The 20,191-nt window shown below is 36.9% G+C and overlaps 2 protein-coding genes across 3 annotated transcripts; one reads left to right on the top strand and one right to left on the bottom strand.

Annotated features, from left to right (window-relative positions):
* Nucleotides 1-206: 206 nt before the first annotated feature.
* On the bottom strand, nt 207-7,487 carry LOC105390568 (F-box/WD repeat-containing protein 4). Its single transcript, XM_048622003.1, has 8 exons — nt 6,826-7,487; nt 6,673-6,745; nt 5,598-5,821; nt 5,122-5,327; nt 4,450-4,573; nt 3,905-4,046; nt 3,616-3,753; nt 207-514 (listed from the first exon to the last, which is right to left on the bottom strand). The coding sequence occupies exons 1-8, from the start codon at nt 7,020-7,022 to the stop codon at nt 347-349; spliced, it is 1,272 nt and encodes a 423-aa protein (XP_048477960.1). The 5' UTR covers nt 7,023-7,487; the 3' UTR covers nt 207-346.
* Nucleotides 7,488-7,555: 68 nt separating this feature from the next.
* Nucleotides 7,556-18,309, top strand: LOC105390567 (SH3 domain-containing protein 19). 2 transcript variants are annotated; one of them, XM_011561890.3, is made up of 4 exons: nt 7,556-7,739; nt 8,400-9,286; nt 11,389-11,649; nt 17,148-18,309. In XM_011561890.3, the coding sequence occupies exons 1-4, from the start codon at nt 7,721-7,723 to the stop codon at nt 17,466-17,468; spliced, it is 1,488 nt and encodes a 495-aa protein (XP_011560192.3). In that variant the 5' UTR covers nt 7,556-7,720; the 3' UTR covers nt 17,469-18,309. The 2 variants fall into 2 exon arrangements, with proteins under 2 accessions (XP_011560192.3, XP_011560193.3); XM_011561891.3 differs by lacking the exon at nt 7,556-7,739 and adding an exon at nt 8,008-8,276.
* The last annotated feature ends 1,882 nt before the right edge of the window (nt 18,310-20,191 follow it).

The raw sequence follows: 20,191 nt of genomic DNA, 5'->3' as shown, positions 1-20,191 counted from the left end.
ACAGCTGATTTTTGACAGTTGACACTGACAGACTTGTTGTGTAACTTGCGTTTAGCAACGCACATGCTCGCAATACTCAGAATAATGAAGACGGTGAGTGCCGGTGACAGTATCATTGAGACTTTGAAAGGGCTTTGGCTAGGGTCAAGCTGAAACTCATCTTACTCAAGGGAGACAAGAGCTTAATTTTATAGAAAAATACATTGTTCATTTGAATTGAAAATATATTCATATCTTTACAATAATATAATGGTTTCATGGCGTTTTGTTTTGTTTATTTTCGCTTTACGAAAGTACTTAACTAAAGTAAATACCCTACAAAATGAAATAAATTCTAACGATAAATTTATCTTCTGACAACTTCAAATGTCTGAGAGTAGTCTCGTACGGTAGCCCACTTCGTGTTATTGTTGAAGCGTAGCGCCGTGACGCTCCTGTCTGCCGCCGCTATGAGCGTGGAAGTGTCGAAGTCTAAACTGTAGATCGGTGAACACTTTTTCTGTGTGAAGTACATCTGGAAAATACATAAGTATGATAAATTAAAGATACAGTACATTTCACGAACGTACTGTATCTTTCGAATACGAATTATAAGATAAGCCTTCATCTGTATCCACCATTATTATTGCCATAATAAGTAATATATTGGCATGAGTATTTCAAGTTCAATACACTTTCACAGAACAGGGCTGCACAGTGCACAGAAATAGCCTCTCCAAACTCAGCAACTAGCCAGAGCAGAATTTTTTTTCGTTGCATATTAATTTTTTAAAAAAAATTAATATGCAACGAAATCAGTATTTAAACAAGTTAAGTGAATTAGGTATGGAATGCGGTATCACTCAATACACACGGATAGAAAAAAAGGGTGATATTATAACGAAATCTTGTATTGACCATATTTTTATGCGTAGCGTAGGTAACTGCGACGTGCACACAGCCGTTATCAACATCGCCCCAGCTGATCATTGTATAACCGGTTGCCTGATAAAAGACAATACGCTTTTTACCCCGTCACCTACAGCGAATAAGACGGTAACTAAACTTAATCATCAAAAACTTAAACTTGAACTTAAAAATATCGATTGGAGTTCAACACTGGAAATGAAAAACCCCAACGACATACTTAACTTTATTATTGATAAATTTACTTTAGCTTATGAGAAATGTAAGTACAGTGTCAAGCTTAATTATGATAGTAAACGAAAAAAATGTATGTGGATCGATAAAAAACTAATATATATGTGTAAAAAAAGAGATGAACTTTATAAAATATGGAAAAAGGATCAAAGCGACGCAAAAAATAGATTAATATATAATAATTACAGGAATAAAACCATAGCATACACTAATTTAATTAAAAATAATTTTACACGACAGGAAATAAGCAATAACTTTAAAAATACCAAACAAATCTGGCAAATAATAAACAGATTATGTGGTAAAATTTCTTATTCAGTTGATGACATAATATGTAAGGCATTCCAAACGAATGTCACTAACTTAACTAATATGTTTGCTAAGGAATTCAGTAATAATGTTAAAAAAATCTGCCTAAACTGTAAAATACCACTGTTAGATAACAACAATCACACAAATATCACAGATAGATGCATAAAAATATACAATGCTACTAATGAGATCACGGAAAGAATAATTAAACACTTAAATACAAAAAAAAGTCCCGGCATAGATGGTATCAGAGTATGCGATATACAAAGCATATCTAATGAGCTGGTTCCCACTATTACTCACCTGATTAACCAGTGTATAGAAACATCTATATACCCGGACAAAATAAAAATCGGTATCATAAGACCAATATTCAAAAACGGAATAAAAACCGACACTAATAATTATAGACCTATCACTATCTTGTCCAGTATAGATAAGATTATTGAAAAATACTTTGGTACACAAATAAATAACTATATTAGAAAAAACAATATAATAAATAATAACCAACACGGCTTTCAAAAAAATAAAAGTACAACTCAATTATTAGCAAAATTTACTAACGAAGTTAACGAACACTTAAATAACAAAAAACATGTTTTAACCACTTTTATCGATTTTAGTAAGGCCTTCGATACCATAGAATACGAAACCTTATACAACAAATTAGAACAAAACGGTATACAGGGGCCATTTCTAAAATGGATAAAAAATTATCACTGCGGTCGCTTCACGACGGTAAAAATATCAGAGCAGCTCAGTAATATGATACCTACCACTGTAGGAACTGCGCAGGGATCCATATTAGCTCCATTAGAATATTTATTTTATGTCAATGACATGTGTAACATAATTACCGAAGGCTCTGTCTACCAATTTGCGGACGATACATGCTTGGTCATCGCCCACAAAGACCTAAAAATAGCGGAGCGGTCCATGCAAAAAAACTATGACCTATTATGCAAATGGGCTCACGACGCGGGGCTTGTTATCAATGCAAGCAAAACAAAGGTGGTACATATACGTTCATCGCACAACACCTATGACATACAACCTATTATCACAGCACACGAGCACCAATGCTTCCACACAAAAAATACTAATTGTAATTGCATTTCATTAGAGGTGGTCCAACAACATAAGTACCTAGGATTGATAATAGACCAGCGTTTTAACTGGGAGCCGCATGTAAACCACGTCTGTACCAAGCTCAGAGCACTGTTAGGTAAAATGGCTATTCTCAAATATAAAGTTCCATTTAACATATTGAGACTTATCTATATGGCGATGGCTGATTCAATAATAGGGTATGGTTTAAGTAGCTACGGAAAAACATACAAAACACACTTAGAAAAGATTTATAAGCTCCAAAAAAGTATATTAAAAGTAATTGTTCCTAATAAAATCATGTTAGAATATAAGAAAAACAAAATTAACCTATTCCATTATTGTAAAGTCTTAGATATATACGACAAACTAAAATTACAAACGCTTATCGAGGAAGACTGTAATAAAACATTCCTGAAAAAAAAGGAACGTCCTACTAGACTACGTAAGCTAAGTTATATGCCCATGTATACATTGCCTAGATATAATAACACTTATGGAACTAGGATATGGATGTATTTTTTGCCGGATATTGTCAACGAACTTCCTAACGACCTTCAGAATCTATATATAAATAGCAATATTCATAAGTATAAAAGTAAGATAAAAGATTTTCTTGTTAAAAATAAGACATCTAGGAACTGTAATATATAAGTTAATTGTTAGATACTTAAGTAGGTAATGTAACTCTGTTTCGTTTAAATTAGTTAAGTAATTAGTAACTTTCTGCCAGTAACACTCGCTGCTACAGATAAACCTAGTGGTTTCCGATAGTGGCTAGATAGAATTAAGTAAAAACATGTAATTGGGATAAATAAATGATTTTAAAAAAAAAAAAAAGGGGGCAAAAAACGATCCATGTAAAATTAGAGCTTTTTTGATAGCTCATAAAAAACAAATTAAATCATAGATGGCTCTGCTATCACCTTCATATGAAAACCCTCCTATAAAAAAAAGTGTGTCAGTATGAAGGTTTTACTAGCGCCATCTATGATTTGTTTATTTTTTTCAGAAAACCTCCCATTGTAAATAGCTGTTGTGAAGACAAATTACCTGCACATGGCTGGCCGCATTCCTGATATCGAACAGCACACAGCGCGAATATTCTGACGACCCCACAACGATGGCGTTCCTGCCGTCAGTTTTAACGCAGTAGAGGGAACACTGGAATGGGTCCGTGACTTTGTACACCTGTAAAAAAAACATACAACGATGATAAATAATAACAAGCTCATCTAAACGAATATCAAAAATACAACTACAGAGTCACCCCTTTTCGGCTTAGTACCTACACCCATTTTGCAACAGCCTGTAGAATGCAAATATAATACAATAGACTCACAACTCGATCAGTCCTAACATCCAGATACTGTAACAGGCCGGAGTGCGTGACCCACACCACGGTGCTGGCGTCGCGCCATTGCACGTCGCGGACGGCCCGCTTCAAGTTCAACTGAGAGGCTGGCGTCGTTAGCTGGGCACCACTGAGAAGAAAAATGTTACTTTTAACCAAAAATATGAGTGTAAAAAATGATAATGGGAGGTTTTCTGACAGATCATTTAAAAAAAAGAACTAAATCATAGATGGCGCTAGTAAAACCTCCATACTAACAGCACTACATTTTTGTATTGTAAAAGGATTACCATATTGGGTTTATAATAACGGCGCATGTTGCATTTATGAATGCCTTTCTCCTGCAATAGACCGGAATAACTACTTTTCTACTTTCAACCACTTTCATCGGGTTTTTTCTCACCTTACGCATGCATATGCCTACCTACCTACAAGTTTAGTACCAAGTACTTACCCAAGGACTTTCCAGGAAGCACATTACTAATTAAAGCTATAATTTAAGTCTCAATGACACATACAAAAAAAAAACATACGTCTCTACATCAAGTATCACTGGCTGGTCGCTCCCGTTCGGTCCAACAGCCACCCTCTCTTGCGCCTCGTCCACTGCTAGGCATCTGAGGCCAACACTCTCGAACAGGGTAATGTCTCTGGCATCTGGAATAAATAGCAGTAAGTGAGAGTGGTTTCAGACTAGTGTATTTTGCAGTGAGTATACGGTGGTTTCAGCATACGCGGGTTACATAATTTTATCCACAGATGGCGCATGACGTGTTAAGCATTGTTGTGTTTGTCTAAAGGGCGGTAATGTATGCATACATGAAATTTTAAAAGTGGTAATGAAACCCGAAAGTACTATAAAGCAGTGTTTTCAATCTGTTGATAGTAACAGACGACCGAATGGCGTAGTGGTTAGTGACCCTGACTACTGAGCCGAAGGTCCCGGGTTCGATTCCCGGCTGGGGCAGATATTTGTTTAAACACAGATATTTGTTCTCGGGTCTTGGGTGTTGATATTTATATTTAGTATCTATCTATCTATCTATCTATGTATTTGTGTAGATATATCAGCTGTCCGACACCCATAACACAGGTTCTGCCTAGCTTGGGGTCGGATGGCCGTGTGTGAGATGTCCCCACATATAAAAAAAAAAAAAAAAAAACCTAACAACAGATTTCTATATTAATATCTTATTCCCTCTTACCATATCCAGCATCATTGCACTCCCAGTGCCAGAACTTCAGTTGTTGGCTGTTACTGGAGGCGGTGATCACGCAGGGGAGGTGTTTGTTGATCACCTCCACGGCAGACACCTCCACCGCGCCATCCTCGTGGCAATCCTCAATGTGCTTGAGCAAGGTAGGCTTCTCCCGAATATTGTTCACTCTGTATACTGCTACACAGCCATCTCTAGAAATATAAATGCTCTTTTGGTGACAATATAAGAAGGTTTTTTATTAGACTCAAGAATGTTTATGATTTTATGATGATAAACATGCAACCATCTTGATAGACCTCTCTTGCTCACACTTAGTCATATTTGAACACAAATCATAAGTGCAAGTGGGAGATTTGAAATCATGGTAACTGTTTGTAATGCCTCAAGTTTGAAAAATACAATATGAGACTCTTAATTCAAAATTATAAGGTAAGTAAAAAAGATGAGTAGGTATTTCTCACCTATTGCCACAAGCCAAGATATTATTTTTTAGTATAAATCTTGATATGTCATTGGTTCTTATATCCCCTCTGAGAACCTTAGGCACATCCAGTTTCCACAGTATGTAGTGGCTCCTGTTCTCCAGAGAAACGCATTTCAACACCGACCCGACAGTCACAAGCAGATATTTTTCACCCTCACACTGAATCCATGGCATGTAGTTTTCATTGTGCTTTAATATGGCCTGTAAGGAACAATTTAAAGTATGTTATGAACTTATCATTTAATATCAAAATAAAAACTTACAATGATGGTCTATTTATACTTACTGGGTTCCGCTCATCTGGCATAATCTTTATTAACCAAAACTCATTTGGCATAACTCGTATGGTCTAAACTTTTTTGGCCGAACCATCACTTTGCCAAGACTTATGTGGCATAAGGCTCGTTTCGTCTAAAACTCTTTAGGCACAATCTTTAAACACCTAAGTTTCGTTTGCTCAAATTTATGTTCGTCTATACCTATGTATAATCTTGTTTCTCCTAATGTTATCTTAATAAATAATATATTAAGTATGTAGTAAATGTACAAATTGTGGTATTTTTCTCATACATCCCGAAAATCACGATATTGTATGATCAAAAAATTGAAAGTTAACAACCAATATAATTATTACAAACCCCATGAGATCGAAACCTAAAAATAGGTGCGACGACGAGCAAAGCGAGGAGAAGCGTGTTAGGTGCACATGTTCATCAAAACCAAAGCGGAGCGCAGCGAAGCGGAGCGGAGCGTTTTCCAAACAGCGGAAACAATACAAGGCACCAGTTTGCGCTATGTAGGGAGACGCTCCGTCAAAGTTAAAGCCAAACGAATATTATTACTTTGTATAAACCTATGCCATAGCATTATTAGGCTATTCAAGATTTGGCCATACCATTATTAGGCTAAACAATGTTATGCGAAATAACTTTTTACTAAACGAGATTTATGCCATACGATTTTCGGCGTAACGAGACTTTGACCAAACGTTACTATGCAATACGAGATTAGGCAAAAAAATCTTATGCCAAAAAAGGTAGAACCATACTTACTTCATGTTTGTATATGCCATATCGCCAATTATGTGAGTCCCTGTAGTTGTGGTATGGTGATATTGGGAGATTGCTGAAATAAACCACTTCTTAGAAACAGAATTATGAAAGCAATTGTGACCAATACATGAAACAACAAGAAGTTTGGTTTACCGTTTTGATGTGTTAGAAGACCTCTGTATAATCAGTTTACCTCGAGATAGGTTCTTCCATATTGTGGTATCATGCAATACCAATGACCTGAATGTTTTACAAGTGAGCATTACATTTCGGAGGTCTCCTATTTGAAGGTGTATGAATATGTTGACTAAAACTTCTACTGGTAGCTCTGGCAGTGAGATTACAGACATGGCTGGGTCTTGTTCGTCGTTTTAGATTCATAATAGAAAGGCTTTCGGATCCACAGGTATTCCGATGATCCACAAGTTCTGAAGCTGAGGCAGTTTAAGAAGATTGCGGTGACTGCATTTTATTGTGTTTTGAATTTGAATTGAAAAGTTTTTATTGCTTTTGTTTGCGATGGTAGCATTTTTAGGTTATAAGTTGACGTATGTATGACGTGAGATGAGTGAAATCAGCTGTTTTGCTTCTGTGATTATGTTTAGTATAATGTAGTCTGTGAAGTCATATATGGCATCCCCTCATCCCCCTATTCCTAGCCCTTCCCCCTTGATTGATTTGGATTGATTTTTACCAAATGGAATAAAATTTTGCGTGTGTGCCATCCAAATTTTTATTATCATTAGTTTATTACTTCTATGGAATCACTATTGCTCCTACGCAACATAGCATTACTTCACAGACAGTAAACGTCATAAAATGACACATGATTACTGCGTCAATCGCCAAACCGTCAAACTCAGTGAAGTAAACGATTTCCGTTCCGTTGAATAATTTCCAGTTTTTCTTCTTCCTCGAAACACCTCGACACATTAAAATTGAATGTTGTTGTTCTAAAACAAAGACCTGTGATTATGTGATAATTTTAGTGTACATAACTAGTTTTATATGCTGTTTAAATTGAACGGGTAAACAAGATTTGCGAGACATGGATATTTTCAAGCAGGGTAAGTAGAAAACGGTAATCCTGGCACTGTGGAGTTCTTCTGTTTCTTCATGGGTGCATTTGTGTTCAAATGAGAACAGTCACCGGTCAGCATCTGGTCGAAACTGAGCGCGCAGTGCGCGATAGTACAGCGAACTGGCGAACTCTATCAAGGCCGTGGTGACTCGTACCTGGCACGCGATACTGTTTGTAAAGAGACGTCCGCGCGCGGTGGGTGGATCAAGATATTTTATCAATCACACTGTATCTTTCAGCGCGTGGAATGTGTCAATTGCTCAGTTGATTAGCAATTTTCTGCCTCGACCAGCGTCAGTTGGAATCCAGTTGGTGCGGGGCTCGACTGGCGCTATCCTCTGCGCCCGACAGCTCATAATCGCTTGCCCTAAAATTACGCGTGTTTAGTTTTTGTTTTTGTCTGAGCTGAGGTGGTCAATTGCTGGACTTTACTAAACTTTGTAATTAATTCCTACTTTCATCCTTGTTGTGAAATGTTAAATTACGGCGCAAATTGAGGACAGTATGGTGATAACAAATACAGGTGCTCATTTCGTTTTACATGAATACATTTTTGTTATTTAAATTTTGTTGAATCAAATTTGATAGCTGATATTTTTTTTATACTGTATGGATGATTGCTGATATGTTTTCTATTTGTCTCTAGGTATGAAGGGGCCATCCCGGCCAGCTCCTGCAGTGCCTCCGTTCACGGTGAACCGCTACTCTCCCGTCACCAACTGGAATGATGATCCATTTGGTGCCGACGTGTTTGAACCCAACCCTCAGTACCTGCAGAAGAAGAAGCCTCCTCCTAGGCCACCACCACCCAGAGTGAACAAGCAGCCTGATGTACCGTCCAAGCCTTCCCATTTCATTAGGAAACCAACAGTGCTCACATCACTTTTGTCTCGTAAAAACAAAAATTCAGTGCCTAATAATAGTGTAACCAACAATGTACCTAGCTTACTCTCAGACTTCAACAGTGAAGTGGACTCTCATAGAATGTTTCCTAAATGTGAACCTAAGAATGTGAACACTGGCGCGTTGATAGACTTGTCGTCTCCGCCAAGCTCCCCGACTTTCACCACCCGCTCTAGCAGTGACGGGCTCAGTGTGGACAGCTTCGGCTCCGACGCCACCTCCTCCACCAACCATCCCCATGCCATGAATGGAGGCAGCACATCGCAGGCAGAGAGTGGGTTTGAAGATGACTTTGATCTTTTCCTCCACTCCAGAAAGGCACCCAGCAAGGAGGACACATTTGATGACTTCACAACTGTAGATCCATTCTCACCAGTGAGCAACAGGCCTCCTATATCCAAGAAGCCAGTTTTGAATAACTTGTACGATTTTGCAAGTAATGGAAAGCCGAGTAGTGCTGTGCAACTGAAGGGTCCGACGATAATTCGCGCGAAGCCAGCGCGGCCCAAGCCACCCGATAACTCGGCCATATTGAAGAGCACCTTCGCAGGAAGCCGGCAGATGACCTTGATGAACATCAACACCACCACGCCTATACAGAAAGTCACCAGCAACTTTGGAGAGAGTTTCGTAAGTACCCTTGAATTATGTTGGTTCATTGAATGGAACAATTGCAATTTCCCTGCACCATAATTGTTCATTAGTTCTAATCAAGTTAGGGTTAATAGTTAGGTTTAATTTAAGCTTAATATATACCTAGGTAGTTTGTAAAACATTTTCAATTTCAATTCCAACATCAACACGCAAATGCAGTTGATGGAAACCAAAACTATTTCAGGATTAGTTTTTGTATTATTTACTTAGGTACATTTATTTTGCAGAATGCTCAGCTGTAATTTTTTGTGCTTGTTTTTTGCATATCTCTAAAATAGTTTCATCCAACCACTTTAATCCGTCCATATGAGTTCTGTATCTAAGGAAATAATTCGAATGTGTTTTTATTTAAAAAAAAAAACATATGTACCTACCTACCTTCTGTGTGCTAATGTGTGTGATTGGTTGCATGCTCATAACTCACGAGTGCCATGAATATGCACGACGTAATCGCCGCACGCCAATAATTCCCCTTGCTTAGACATTTGTTCCATTTGATTTTTGCAAAACAAGCAATAACTTTGATATATTTAATTGATTTCTATTACTGTTTTTATTGCCTCGCTTGATTGGTTTGTTTTTGTCGTTGATGTACATTCAAGACAATTGATTGCGAATGTATTGAGGTGCATTGGTCTACCTAGTAGATACTTACATATAGTTTACTAGAAATAGATAGAAAAGCATTCTAGTATCTTTGAAGTATCATCCACGGCTATCTAGTATACCTAGATACTATTTATTAACATGAAGAAACATCCATCTTGTTCCAGTGAATGCGCTAGGTAGGCAACACCAATGGTGGCACCGTTCTCCTAACGACACATTCATTTCTTACAAAAGCCGTATGTTAAGTAACTACTTAGTTCCCATCGCAAGAAGCCACACATCGTTATCGAAGCGTAAAAGTTCCCTGCTTCCCCTAAATTTATAGGCATTTATTCTTACTTGGCTTTTGTGCCATGGTAAATAATGTACCGGAATCTCATGTACAAGTATTTTGTAGTTACCTAGGTATGTGTGCTTGCATGCAGTGGATCGCTACTAATTCAATTGAGCTTGATTCAATTGATCCCGTGGCTTCCTCAATGCCTATCCGCACATATCTCGTTTTATCTATGCATTCTCTGGATCTAACATCCTAGTGATCCTAGGTACCAATGTATGTATTTGTTGGATACTAAATGCGCTTACAATAATAGGTGTTGTAGCTTCGTAGGTATGTAGCGGACTAACGTTGTTTGGCGAAGTGTTACTGATAAATTATAAATCCCAAACATAGTGCCAATTTTAATCGAAACATACTTCTATAAAGGGTGGTAACTTGATGTATTCCTTTAAATGGGTTATAGAGGAAGGGATACATCGACTTAGCAATCAGCCTGTATTCTATTTGATATACGAGTACAGTAGGATGAGAAGCAGTATTTCTTAAAGTAGATGCCTAAATACTGCATTACATTGTACTGCAAATCAAATTAATAACCACGTTCATAGTTTTACCAGTACTCTCACCCAGACTTAACAAAGAGTTCAATAGCAAATTCAACATTCATGGTCAGACGCACAGTTTCCGAAATCATTGACCTTGCCTAGCCTTACCTTTACCACCTAGATAGGCTGTATTCTATTCATTGTGAGGGTACTGGTGGCTACTGGCTACATCTAGAATGTTCGATGGCGCACTAGTGGATCCACTACATTTTCTAGGTGTGCTCAATGTGTTCTTCAAATCTACACAATATTTTCTAATAATTATCTATAGTAGGTACATGCGTAGTTGCGTACAGGCACATTGAATTCGAATCTGCCTATTTTGTGTATCGAATCCACGAATACTGTGGACATTATGGCAATAAACCTTGTTTTGGGGGAGGCGTATATGTATGGAGCGGACCATCCATTGACATCTCTTACATCCACCAACATTTCAAGGAGTCCACAAGAGAAACCCCTTTAAATAAATAAATGCCACTGCTTTTCGTGCCCTACACTCACCCCTTGCTAGATATGCTAATACCTTACCGCGATTAATTTGTGAACCTTCTCACCGTAACTAAAACAACTCACTATCACAGGATGACGCAAAGCCGTTCACGTGGGACCGCCCTCACGAGCCGAGTCCCGAGCGGGACTACTCCCCGCCCATGCCGTCCGTGCCGCCGCCGCCGCCGCCCGCCCTGGACGATGACCTGCCCGCCGTAGACGACGGTGACCTGGCCTGGCCCGAGGACCTCGACACGCCGCTGACGTCATCCACCTTCGCGCAGGATGACGAGCCGTATGCTGTGGCGCTGTTCGACTACGCGACGGGGCATCCCGATGATTTGAGCTTCAAGGTGAGTGATGTTTTGTCTGGGTTCATGGTTCAATTTATCTTTATAGCATGTCAAAATTGGTTATTTAGAATATTTAGTGTAAGCGAAGAATTTCAAATTTTATGCTGCTACGTTTAAAATTAATTTGTTGATTATCAAGGTGAGTCTACCATCATTCCACAAAGGCTTGAGATTTCCAAATTCACTTTCGCATTTGATATTTGGTAGGAAGGAAGTTGATGTTTGTTGGAAACAGAAAGTTAAAACAAACATGTCGAGGTAATTTCTCCAACTAGATCCAAGCTAAAATGAACTGTCATGGTGATTCATTGATTTTGTAAGTTAAATTTTGGTGATCATTAAAGAATTATATAAAATGTGGGCATGCGATGTTATTATAAAACAAAAACTCTATCATTTCCGTGATATTCAAATATAATACGTATAAAAAGTCGAAATGTTCAATGTAAACCTACCAATTACGAATATAGTACCTTCGTCTTTAATGGTTTAAAGACGAAGCCTTATTCTCGAAGGTAAGACTTTATCAGCGTGAATAAGTAATGAGATCAACCGCACCCGAACTGACCTAGTATTTGGAATGAAATTTGCATTTATAAAATTAATACTACGGCGACTGCGACCTCTTACAACAAAGCCTGAACTTCGATATCACGGCGTTTATGTAAGCAATAGGTTCACTCACTTGACTTATCTTAGGTTATTAGACTCGCTAACGCACGATTGTGCAATAATGACTGTTTGAGTTAATTTCAACAAAATGCGGTAGACAGCTCGATAGCAGCTCACGATGCGGTGTCGTAAATTTATCGTAACATACACAACGGAGGAAATTGCTCAAACAATTAGCTTTTCGTGGTTAATCTTGACTGCGTTTCGTCAACAGATAACACGCGTGTGGGGCCCCACTCTCAGTCTCGCATGAGATGTGTACAGCTAGTCGTTTCAAGGTCCGAATACCGACAATGCATATTTCCTAAGCTACTTCCTTGTAACGTCGTCAAGACGTCAACGTCACCAGGAGGGTTACTCTTGCTTGACGAAATACGCAGGTTCATATCTCTATCTCGCAACTCTATGTCGTTGCATCGATGGCATGGCAGCTGTCCGAAACTTCGTGTTTTGTCAAGCAAGCGTAGCACAGCAATTCCATTCGTAGTCGCACCTATACCTAATAAGAAAACGATAAGTTGCAGTATTTTCAGCCACGCTTAAAGCATATATGTGTATATATGTGTGTATAGTTTTCCGTGCAGTTAGCAACTGTAAGAAAGTAATGAGCGAAAGTGTTATCACGCGAAGTTTTATTAATAACAACGGTGTTCCTATTATGACTGTATGTTTTTTTTATCAAGTTACAAGAGTTGAAAATAAAAGTAACACAGTTTATGCTGACTAGGTCCGCAAATACTTTATCTTTTACCGAATATGTTTTAATTTTTTTTTTATTATCTACATATTAGGCAAATATTTCTTTAACATCTTATCGTAAATATGTATCTAGATATTTTTTGTCGCTTGGCTTCATTGTTTCGCCGCCGCCGTCAAAATTAACTATAATTATAATTAAAGTAATATTCACTTATTACATGCTATTAGGATCCAAACCGACTACTACTATCTAAGTATACGGTGCACAGCTATTGTTAACCGTTGTCAAATCACACGTTCGGTTGTATAACACTATGCACACACAAGGTCTGCATACATTATGTATGTGTCTGTTGTCGAAACTAGACCTTCCTTGTCCAGCGCCTGATTGCATTCATTAATAATTTGCTTGCGTACTATAAAGCCATTTAGAAGCCACGCTGAATGCAACAGTTTTTCTGTTTAAATTTAACTGTTATGAGGAATGAATTAAGAACGGTACGCAGTTAAAAGGATAAATATATAGTATCACACCCCACTGTACAATATGCTTAGAGTCGCATGACTGGTCAGCAAAACTTGCACTTGTTTACTGGTTTATAAAATGAATAAAACCGGTAAAATACGTAATTTATAAAGCATTTATGTGTACGTATGTATAAATATGTTGAAATAGGCAAACCGTTACCTATTTACTTAAAAGAAAATTACTCTCACCATCTCTCACGATTGACACGTAAGATCTCAACTTTTTTGTATTTAAAATGCAGTTGTTTTTTAATAAATTTAAGGTTACTTTTTTTTTTTTTTAATCTTTATTTATTAAAGAGACTTAGGTCACTTACAATAAACTGTGACCATGTCAGTCTCATCGAGACATACACTATTTAAATAAATGCTAAACTAGGGTTGTCTTAAGTCTAAACAATATTTTACATAACTATACAATATTTTGGCCTCAATAGAACATGGAAGGTTACTTTCTTGTGATGGTCAAATTTAGATACTTACAGATTATTGTATTCTTTAAAAAGTAAATTATGTTTTTTCTAATAAATGTTAGTTAGATTATAAGTAGGTATTGTATTGACGTAATAAAAACAAAATACCTATAGCAATTTTGTGTATAATGAAAGGTCAGATCGACCTTCAAAGCAATCACGCATATTGCACAGTACAATACATAATAACTTGGTATCTTTATAATACACTAGAGAATAGAGAACTAGACTTTTTTTTCTTTAAATACTTGAGTAAGTACTTCAAAGTTTAAAATGATATTAGTTTATTCTAGGAGTAAAGGTTAAGATACTTTTTATTTTCCTGAAAAGAAATGATTCATGACTACTACAGAGAACATGAACTAAACTAGCCAGATGATGAGTGACCATTTCGACATTGTTCGGATTATTAAAAGACTTGGGAATCGTATAAAGAAAAGATTGTAAAATGTGTATTAACCCACTCAGCTAAAGTATAGGGACAGGTAATCTTAAATATCACTTCATATTTGCCACACTTAGTGCCAATTTCTCCATAGTCGGTTAGAGCATAACCAGGTACCTATTAGTGGTCGACTTTTGATACATCTGTCAAGAATTTTATATGGAGATGACGTATAATTGATAAACCAATCCCTGTCGGTTAGATAACCGACTATGGAGAAATTGGCACTAAATAAAACCTATAAGTAGTTTAATCAATCCTACAAATCGGTCATATCATCTAGGTATCCGGTAAAAGATTACTATATTATTGGAAATCAACGTATTGATATATTATATACAGACACATATCATGTGTATTGTATATTTCATAGAACACATTACACTTATCATATCACCGGTGATATGATTAGTAAGTTTACTCAGGGGAATTAGTCACAAAAATCCCAGTACCTACTAAGAAATAAAAAACTTATAGCACCGCATAGTTATTATAATATGGATTCTCAAGTTATAGTTTTGTTTGTTTAAGTAAGTATTTATATTGTTTTTGTTTGTTGACGACTGCCGTATACCAAAGAAGGCACTAAGCAACACATTCCACGAACAAAGCCTATGGCGATAATAATAATGATTTTCTGGCTGAATAGTTGTTGGTTTACCATTAGTCCATTACCAGGCTTCGAGCCAATCTTACCATCTGGCAACTGACGTAAACCACGTCATTGCATTATTTATTTTGTATGACGACCGAATGGCGTAGTGGTTAGTGACCCTGACTACTGAGCCGATGGTCCCGGGTTCGATTCCCGGCTGGGGCAGATATTTGTTTAAACACAGATATTTGTTCTCGGGTCTTGGATGTGCCCGTAAAATGGCAATAGGCCCGCCCCCTATTACATTGGGACTAACATAACACTCTTGGCGAAAAGTGGGTGCAGCAATGCACCTCTGCCTACCCCGCAAGGGAGTACAGTAGTACAAGGCGTGAGTGCGTGTGTGTTTTTTTTGCATTATTTGGGGCGTATGTACTTATCGAGCGTTTGTAGGAATTTTATACGACAACATGTTTACTTATCGCGTCTGTTCGCAATAGTTGCAAACAATGAATCGATGGCTCTTCATTCATATTATGCTGGTACCACACTTGGCTATTTGTATTTGTTAGCTATTGGATGTTTTCTGTATTTGCCAAATACCAATAATTAAGACAAATTCGTCCATAATGTTGGCGAATGTACTGATATGGCAGTTTTGGCAAATACGCAAATAAGAATAGCCAAATGGGGTGGTAGCAAACTAGCAATAGGTACATGCTGGTGTCTCGTATCGCGACAGGAACCCACTATCTACTGGCGGTTTCCGACTTCCACTTCGGCGGACCAAGTAATAAAGTTTTGAGGATTTATTTATAAATTTTATAACATCTCTGACCTGTTTTATTTGGAAGCTTATCGTATTGGGTCATGGCTCATCAGATTATTGCATGTCCTGCAGAAAAAAAACCGATTTCGTCTTATAAATGTCGTTACACATTTAATATTTTTTTAAAGTCTGTTCTAGTTGGTACTCTTTTGTTTGAGGAAAAGAAGTAGGCAGCTACTTAGCCTAAAGGTATTCGTCCCACCAACTTATCAAGAACAGTGAATCTAGGTCGCAATTCAAAATAACTGCAACGCATTTTACATTAGCTACATGTAGGTAGGTGCGTATTATATGTATATCGGCCGTGTGTTGGAGGTGCTCAGACAATTAAATAACGTCGATTAGAGTTCATTGCTGCCGTCAGAGGTCTCTGCCTTATTAACCGAATGACGACGCCACATTAGCGTAATGATCACTGCAATAACAATAATAATATGTATATTACTGGTATATTATGTTAAGTATGTCCATTTCAGTTCATAATTTGTCATTATCTTCCATAATATGTTCTGCGAAATCTAAATAAGGTACTATATTTTTATTTTCGTTGATTTGTCGGTTTTCGGCGTTGCCTAACAATACATTTTCTGACACTAGTTAGCTATAATGATGCCTAACCGACATTGTTTTATTTTTAAAACTCTTAATTCATGCTAAGTGAATGTAATTATGGAAATGATCTCCTTGAAACATTAAGTCAATGATCGTCTGGAAACGTGATTCAAAGTAATAAAAACTGATTTAGTTTACCAGATATTTCTCGAATGTAAAGATGCACAGAGAGTAAAACAATTTGCTGTCTGATTATTACGTTCTATTTTCATCTGTAGTCGGCGCACGGCCGCTGACGTCAAGCTTTAGTTAACTGCAGAATTTTCCATGCATGCCCCCTTTTCATGACGAACGTGTAACTGCAATCATTACAATAATCAAAATACAGCAGACAGAGACGACACAAAAATAAACAGAACCAATCTCGGCTTATCTATTAATACGTAATTAATTACTATTGACCATTGTTTGTTATTGCAAACTTGGCAAGCCACCAAAATATCTCCGTTATCATCCACACCAAAGCTGTTTGTTTACATTACCTCATCTGATACGTAAATTTACGTCGCAAAACGAAGTTTCCAGGCTGCGTTATCAGTACTTATCGTGGATCAGCAAAACATTCAGTTCCATGTAATGATAACAACATTAATGCCTCCTAATTGTGCGGGTTCTATGATTAACTCTGTGACTCATTGTTTGCAGGCGAATCAAAGGATCTCGTTGATACGTCGAGAGAACGCGGAATGGCTGTATGGAAGCGTGGGGGGCGCTCGGGGGCTGTTTCCTTCCAACTACGTGGAGATCAAGGTCCCGCTCCCCAACGACCCGCTGCCGGCCGCGCCGCGCCTCGGGACCGCCCTGGCGCTGTACGACCTCGAGTCCACCCAGCCCGGGGACCTCGCCTTCTCAGCGGGCGACTCCATCACCGTCACACACAAGATCAACGACGAGTGGTACTTCGGGGAGTGCGGAGGCGTCAAAGGCCAGTTCCCAGTGAACTACGTCCAGTTGAACGTCCAATGAGATCAGGCTGTGATCAGCAAGACTGACCGTCTACCATATCACGTATTGCCACTTTTTATACGCGTTTTTGTATTGAATATCGATATTTGCCGAGCGTTGAGCGTTATCGTGCGTTGCCTTTCGATTGTATTGTTTTCATATCCGGTATATAAAATAGTAAATTAATGAGTATTTATGTAATTGCAAAAAAAACATACGTTTAAAAATAAATTCCAAGTGTGCGTACCGCTGTTCTTGAGAAGTCTCGAAACAAATAAACGTCATATAAAGCCATTGTTTGAATGTACAATTAATTTTGCGAATTCGCACGTAGTTGCCATAATAGCATTAGTGTTTAGTGTGAAGTGGGCTCGGCTATTTACCGCCACTGTGCCACTTCCTTGGCAGAAGTGCTCTTTCCTTGCATTCAAAAACAGTTACCAAATCGCCTGTTTAAAAGTCCTAACTTTTTCTATGATATTGGTAATTTTAAAATTGATTCCATATAAATGCTGGTCATTTTACAAACACTTAAAGCTGATGTAGGTGAAGGTAGTAGGTAAATGCAACGTAAGCGAAATACAATTTTGATGTTTATACATTTTTCTGATTAAGCCTGTAGTTATGAATAAAATTAATGACTGATGTAAATATTATATTAGGGCATGTAGAAATGGATCATTTATGAAAACATAATAATATATGTAGGTATTTTAGGTATAAGTATTTGTATGCTGTGTATGATATTATAATAATTGAATGTAAAATATGTAAGCTTAGTATATTGTTCGTTTAAACGTAAAATCACGACTTAGGAATCTCACAGAACATAAAATGTATATATTTACTAGGTATTGTATTTTAAAAAGTCGTGTACAGGCTTCGACGTTGTCAATATGTGTAGTATATCGTCTTACTTAGGTAGTATTGGAAAAACCAAAGTAAATTGTACGTAAAGGCACATGTCCTAAAGACCAAAATTTGTTTAATAAAGTAGTATCCACACTTTGAGCCAAGCAAAGTGAGGTTTACTCAAGTGGACAAATTTTCTTGATAGAATAGAATAGAATAGAATAGAATACTACTTTATTGACTTAAAAATAATTTACATAAATAACAATTTACAGTATAACGCAATAGGCGGCCTTATCGCTAAAAGCGATCTCTTCCAGGCAACCTTTGGGTGGAGGAGAGACTTAAACTATAAATGAGGAAGGTGTACAAAGTGTAGTAAACATTCATGTTTAATAATAAATACTTAAATACATACATACATAATGTAATCAAAGTTATATAGATTTATATAATATAGGTAGGTACTATTGCAAGATGGAGGAAAGATAATGTTCTTTTACCTGTTTTTTGAAACCTATCTTGATCTACTTAGGGGTTTTAGGTCTATCATTTTCCAAAACAAAGAAAAGTAAACTTAGCTTAGGAACGACGCAATAAATAGCGACGATGCTTATGCGATTGAAAATAGAGCGCAATTTCGTAATCTGTATTACAATAATTTGAATTATTATCTTGAAACTTAATTATTTTGATGGAATAGCGCATTCTGAATTTATTTTAGGAACGGGTCAGTTCTAAAAAAATGGGATGATAATTGTAATAGGATCCAATAGTGGCTACATAAAAAATGGATAATAATGTAAATCGATTTGAAATGTACCTAATTAAATTATTTATTTCAATCCTATTCAGCCACGTCATTGTTTTTAAATGTTAATTATTTTCTTATGTTTTTTTCTCGTTTTGGTGGGACCATATTAGTTAAGTGCCTTGTATTGTATGTATATTTAACATCAATTAATGTGTATATAACGAGCTTATTTATGTAATAAAATTGAATCTAATTTTAACATGCGGTTTGTTTGAATACCCTTAAAAAATAGAGTTTATTTTTACATACGTATACAGTCTATACTATTTTTGGTGGGAACTGAAATCAAATGCTATATTACTCTTCACATAAGTGAGATTTATTGAACAAAAATACTCTATAATGTATGCAATTAAAATATGTACAATTCCTTACTTTAAATGTTTAGTGTCGACATACCCTGTTCGCTTTTCAACCGTTGATTTGTTTCTTACTAAACAAAAACCATTTCTCATTTATATTTCTTGCGAGACATTCCGTTAGTAAATTACAAAAAGTAAATATTTTTTGGAAGCGTATTGATATATTTTTGTCATAAAATAGCTATATTTTATACAACATGTTGAAAAGGGAAAAGAGGGTTGATTTTCTAATGTAGAATACCATACATACAGTTAGAACTAATCTAATAACACAGTCCAGAACATCTCTAACGTCGTACATTTATAATCTCAACGATGACTGAACGTCGGCTCATCCTCCACATATTGCAAAAATATTATAAGATAAAAGGGGGTGCAACATCGACAGTATTGTATAAACAACCGTTATTTATTATCCCTTTTTATCAGTATCTACAGTTTATTACTCGAACAGGCAATATTACGGCAAGTTGATAAATGTACGTCATCAATATCTTCAACACTGAAGAGTTCGCAAAATTCTTACTCCCTTACAATAATTTATCTGCCAGCTTATTCCATACCTAACGTTATTCAATTACTTGGTAAATAGTTATTGTAACTATTACAAGGTAAGTTACTGAATCTGGCAGTTTGTTTATAATGTATATAACTATGCATATTTCTACAACGATAGTGTTAATCCAATGTAGGTACCCGACTTATACAGGCGGTAT

This window comes from Plutella xylostella, chromosome 7 (genome assembly GCF_932276165.1).
Source record: "Plutella xylostella chromosome 7, ilPluXylo3.1, whole genome shotgun sequence".
NCBI classification, from domain to species: Eukaryota; Metazoa; Arthropoda; class Insecta; order Lepidoptera; family Plutellidae; genus Plutella; species Plutella xylostella.
This window is presented reverse-complemented; position numbering and strand designations above follow the sequence as displayed.

Bases quoted from the DNA above. Each gene is read 5' to 3' on its own strand.
- LOC105390567 (XM_011561890.3), top strand. The intron at 9,287-11,388 runs GTAAGTACCCTT...TCACTATCACAG, and splicing joins GCAACTTTGGAGAGAGTTTC to GATGACGCAAAGCCGTTCAC. The intron at 11,650-17,147 runs GTGAGTGATGTT...CATTGTTTGCAG, and splicing joins CCGATGATTTGAGCTTCAAG to GCGAATCAAAGGATCTCGTT.
- LOC105390568 (XM_048622003.1), bottom strand. From the start codon at position 7,022: ATGTCTGTAATCTCACTGCCAGAGCTACCAGTAGAAGTTTTAGTCAAC. The intron at 6,746-6,825 runs GTAAACCAAACT...GGTTTATTTCAG, and splicing joins TCTTCTAACACATCAAAACG to CAATCTCCCAATATCACCAT. The intron at 5,822-6,672 runs GTAAGTATGGTT...TGTTCCTTACAG, and splicing joins ATGGCATATACAAACATGAA to GCCATATTAAAGCACAATGA.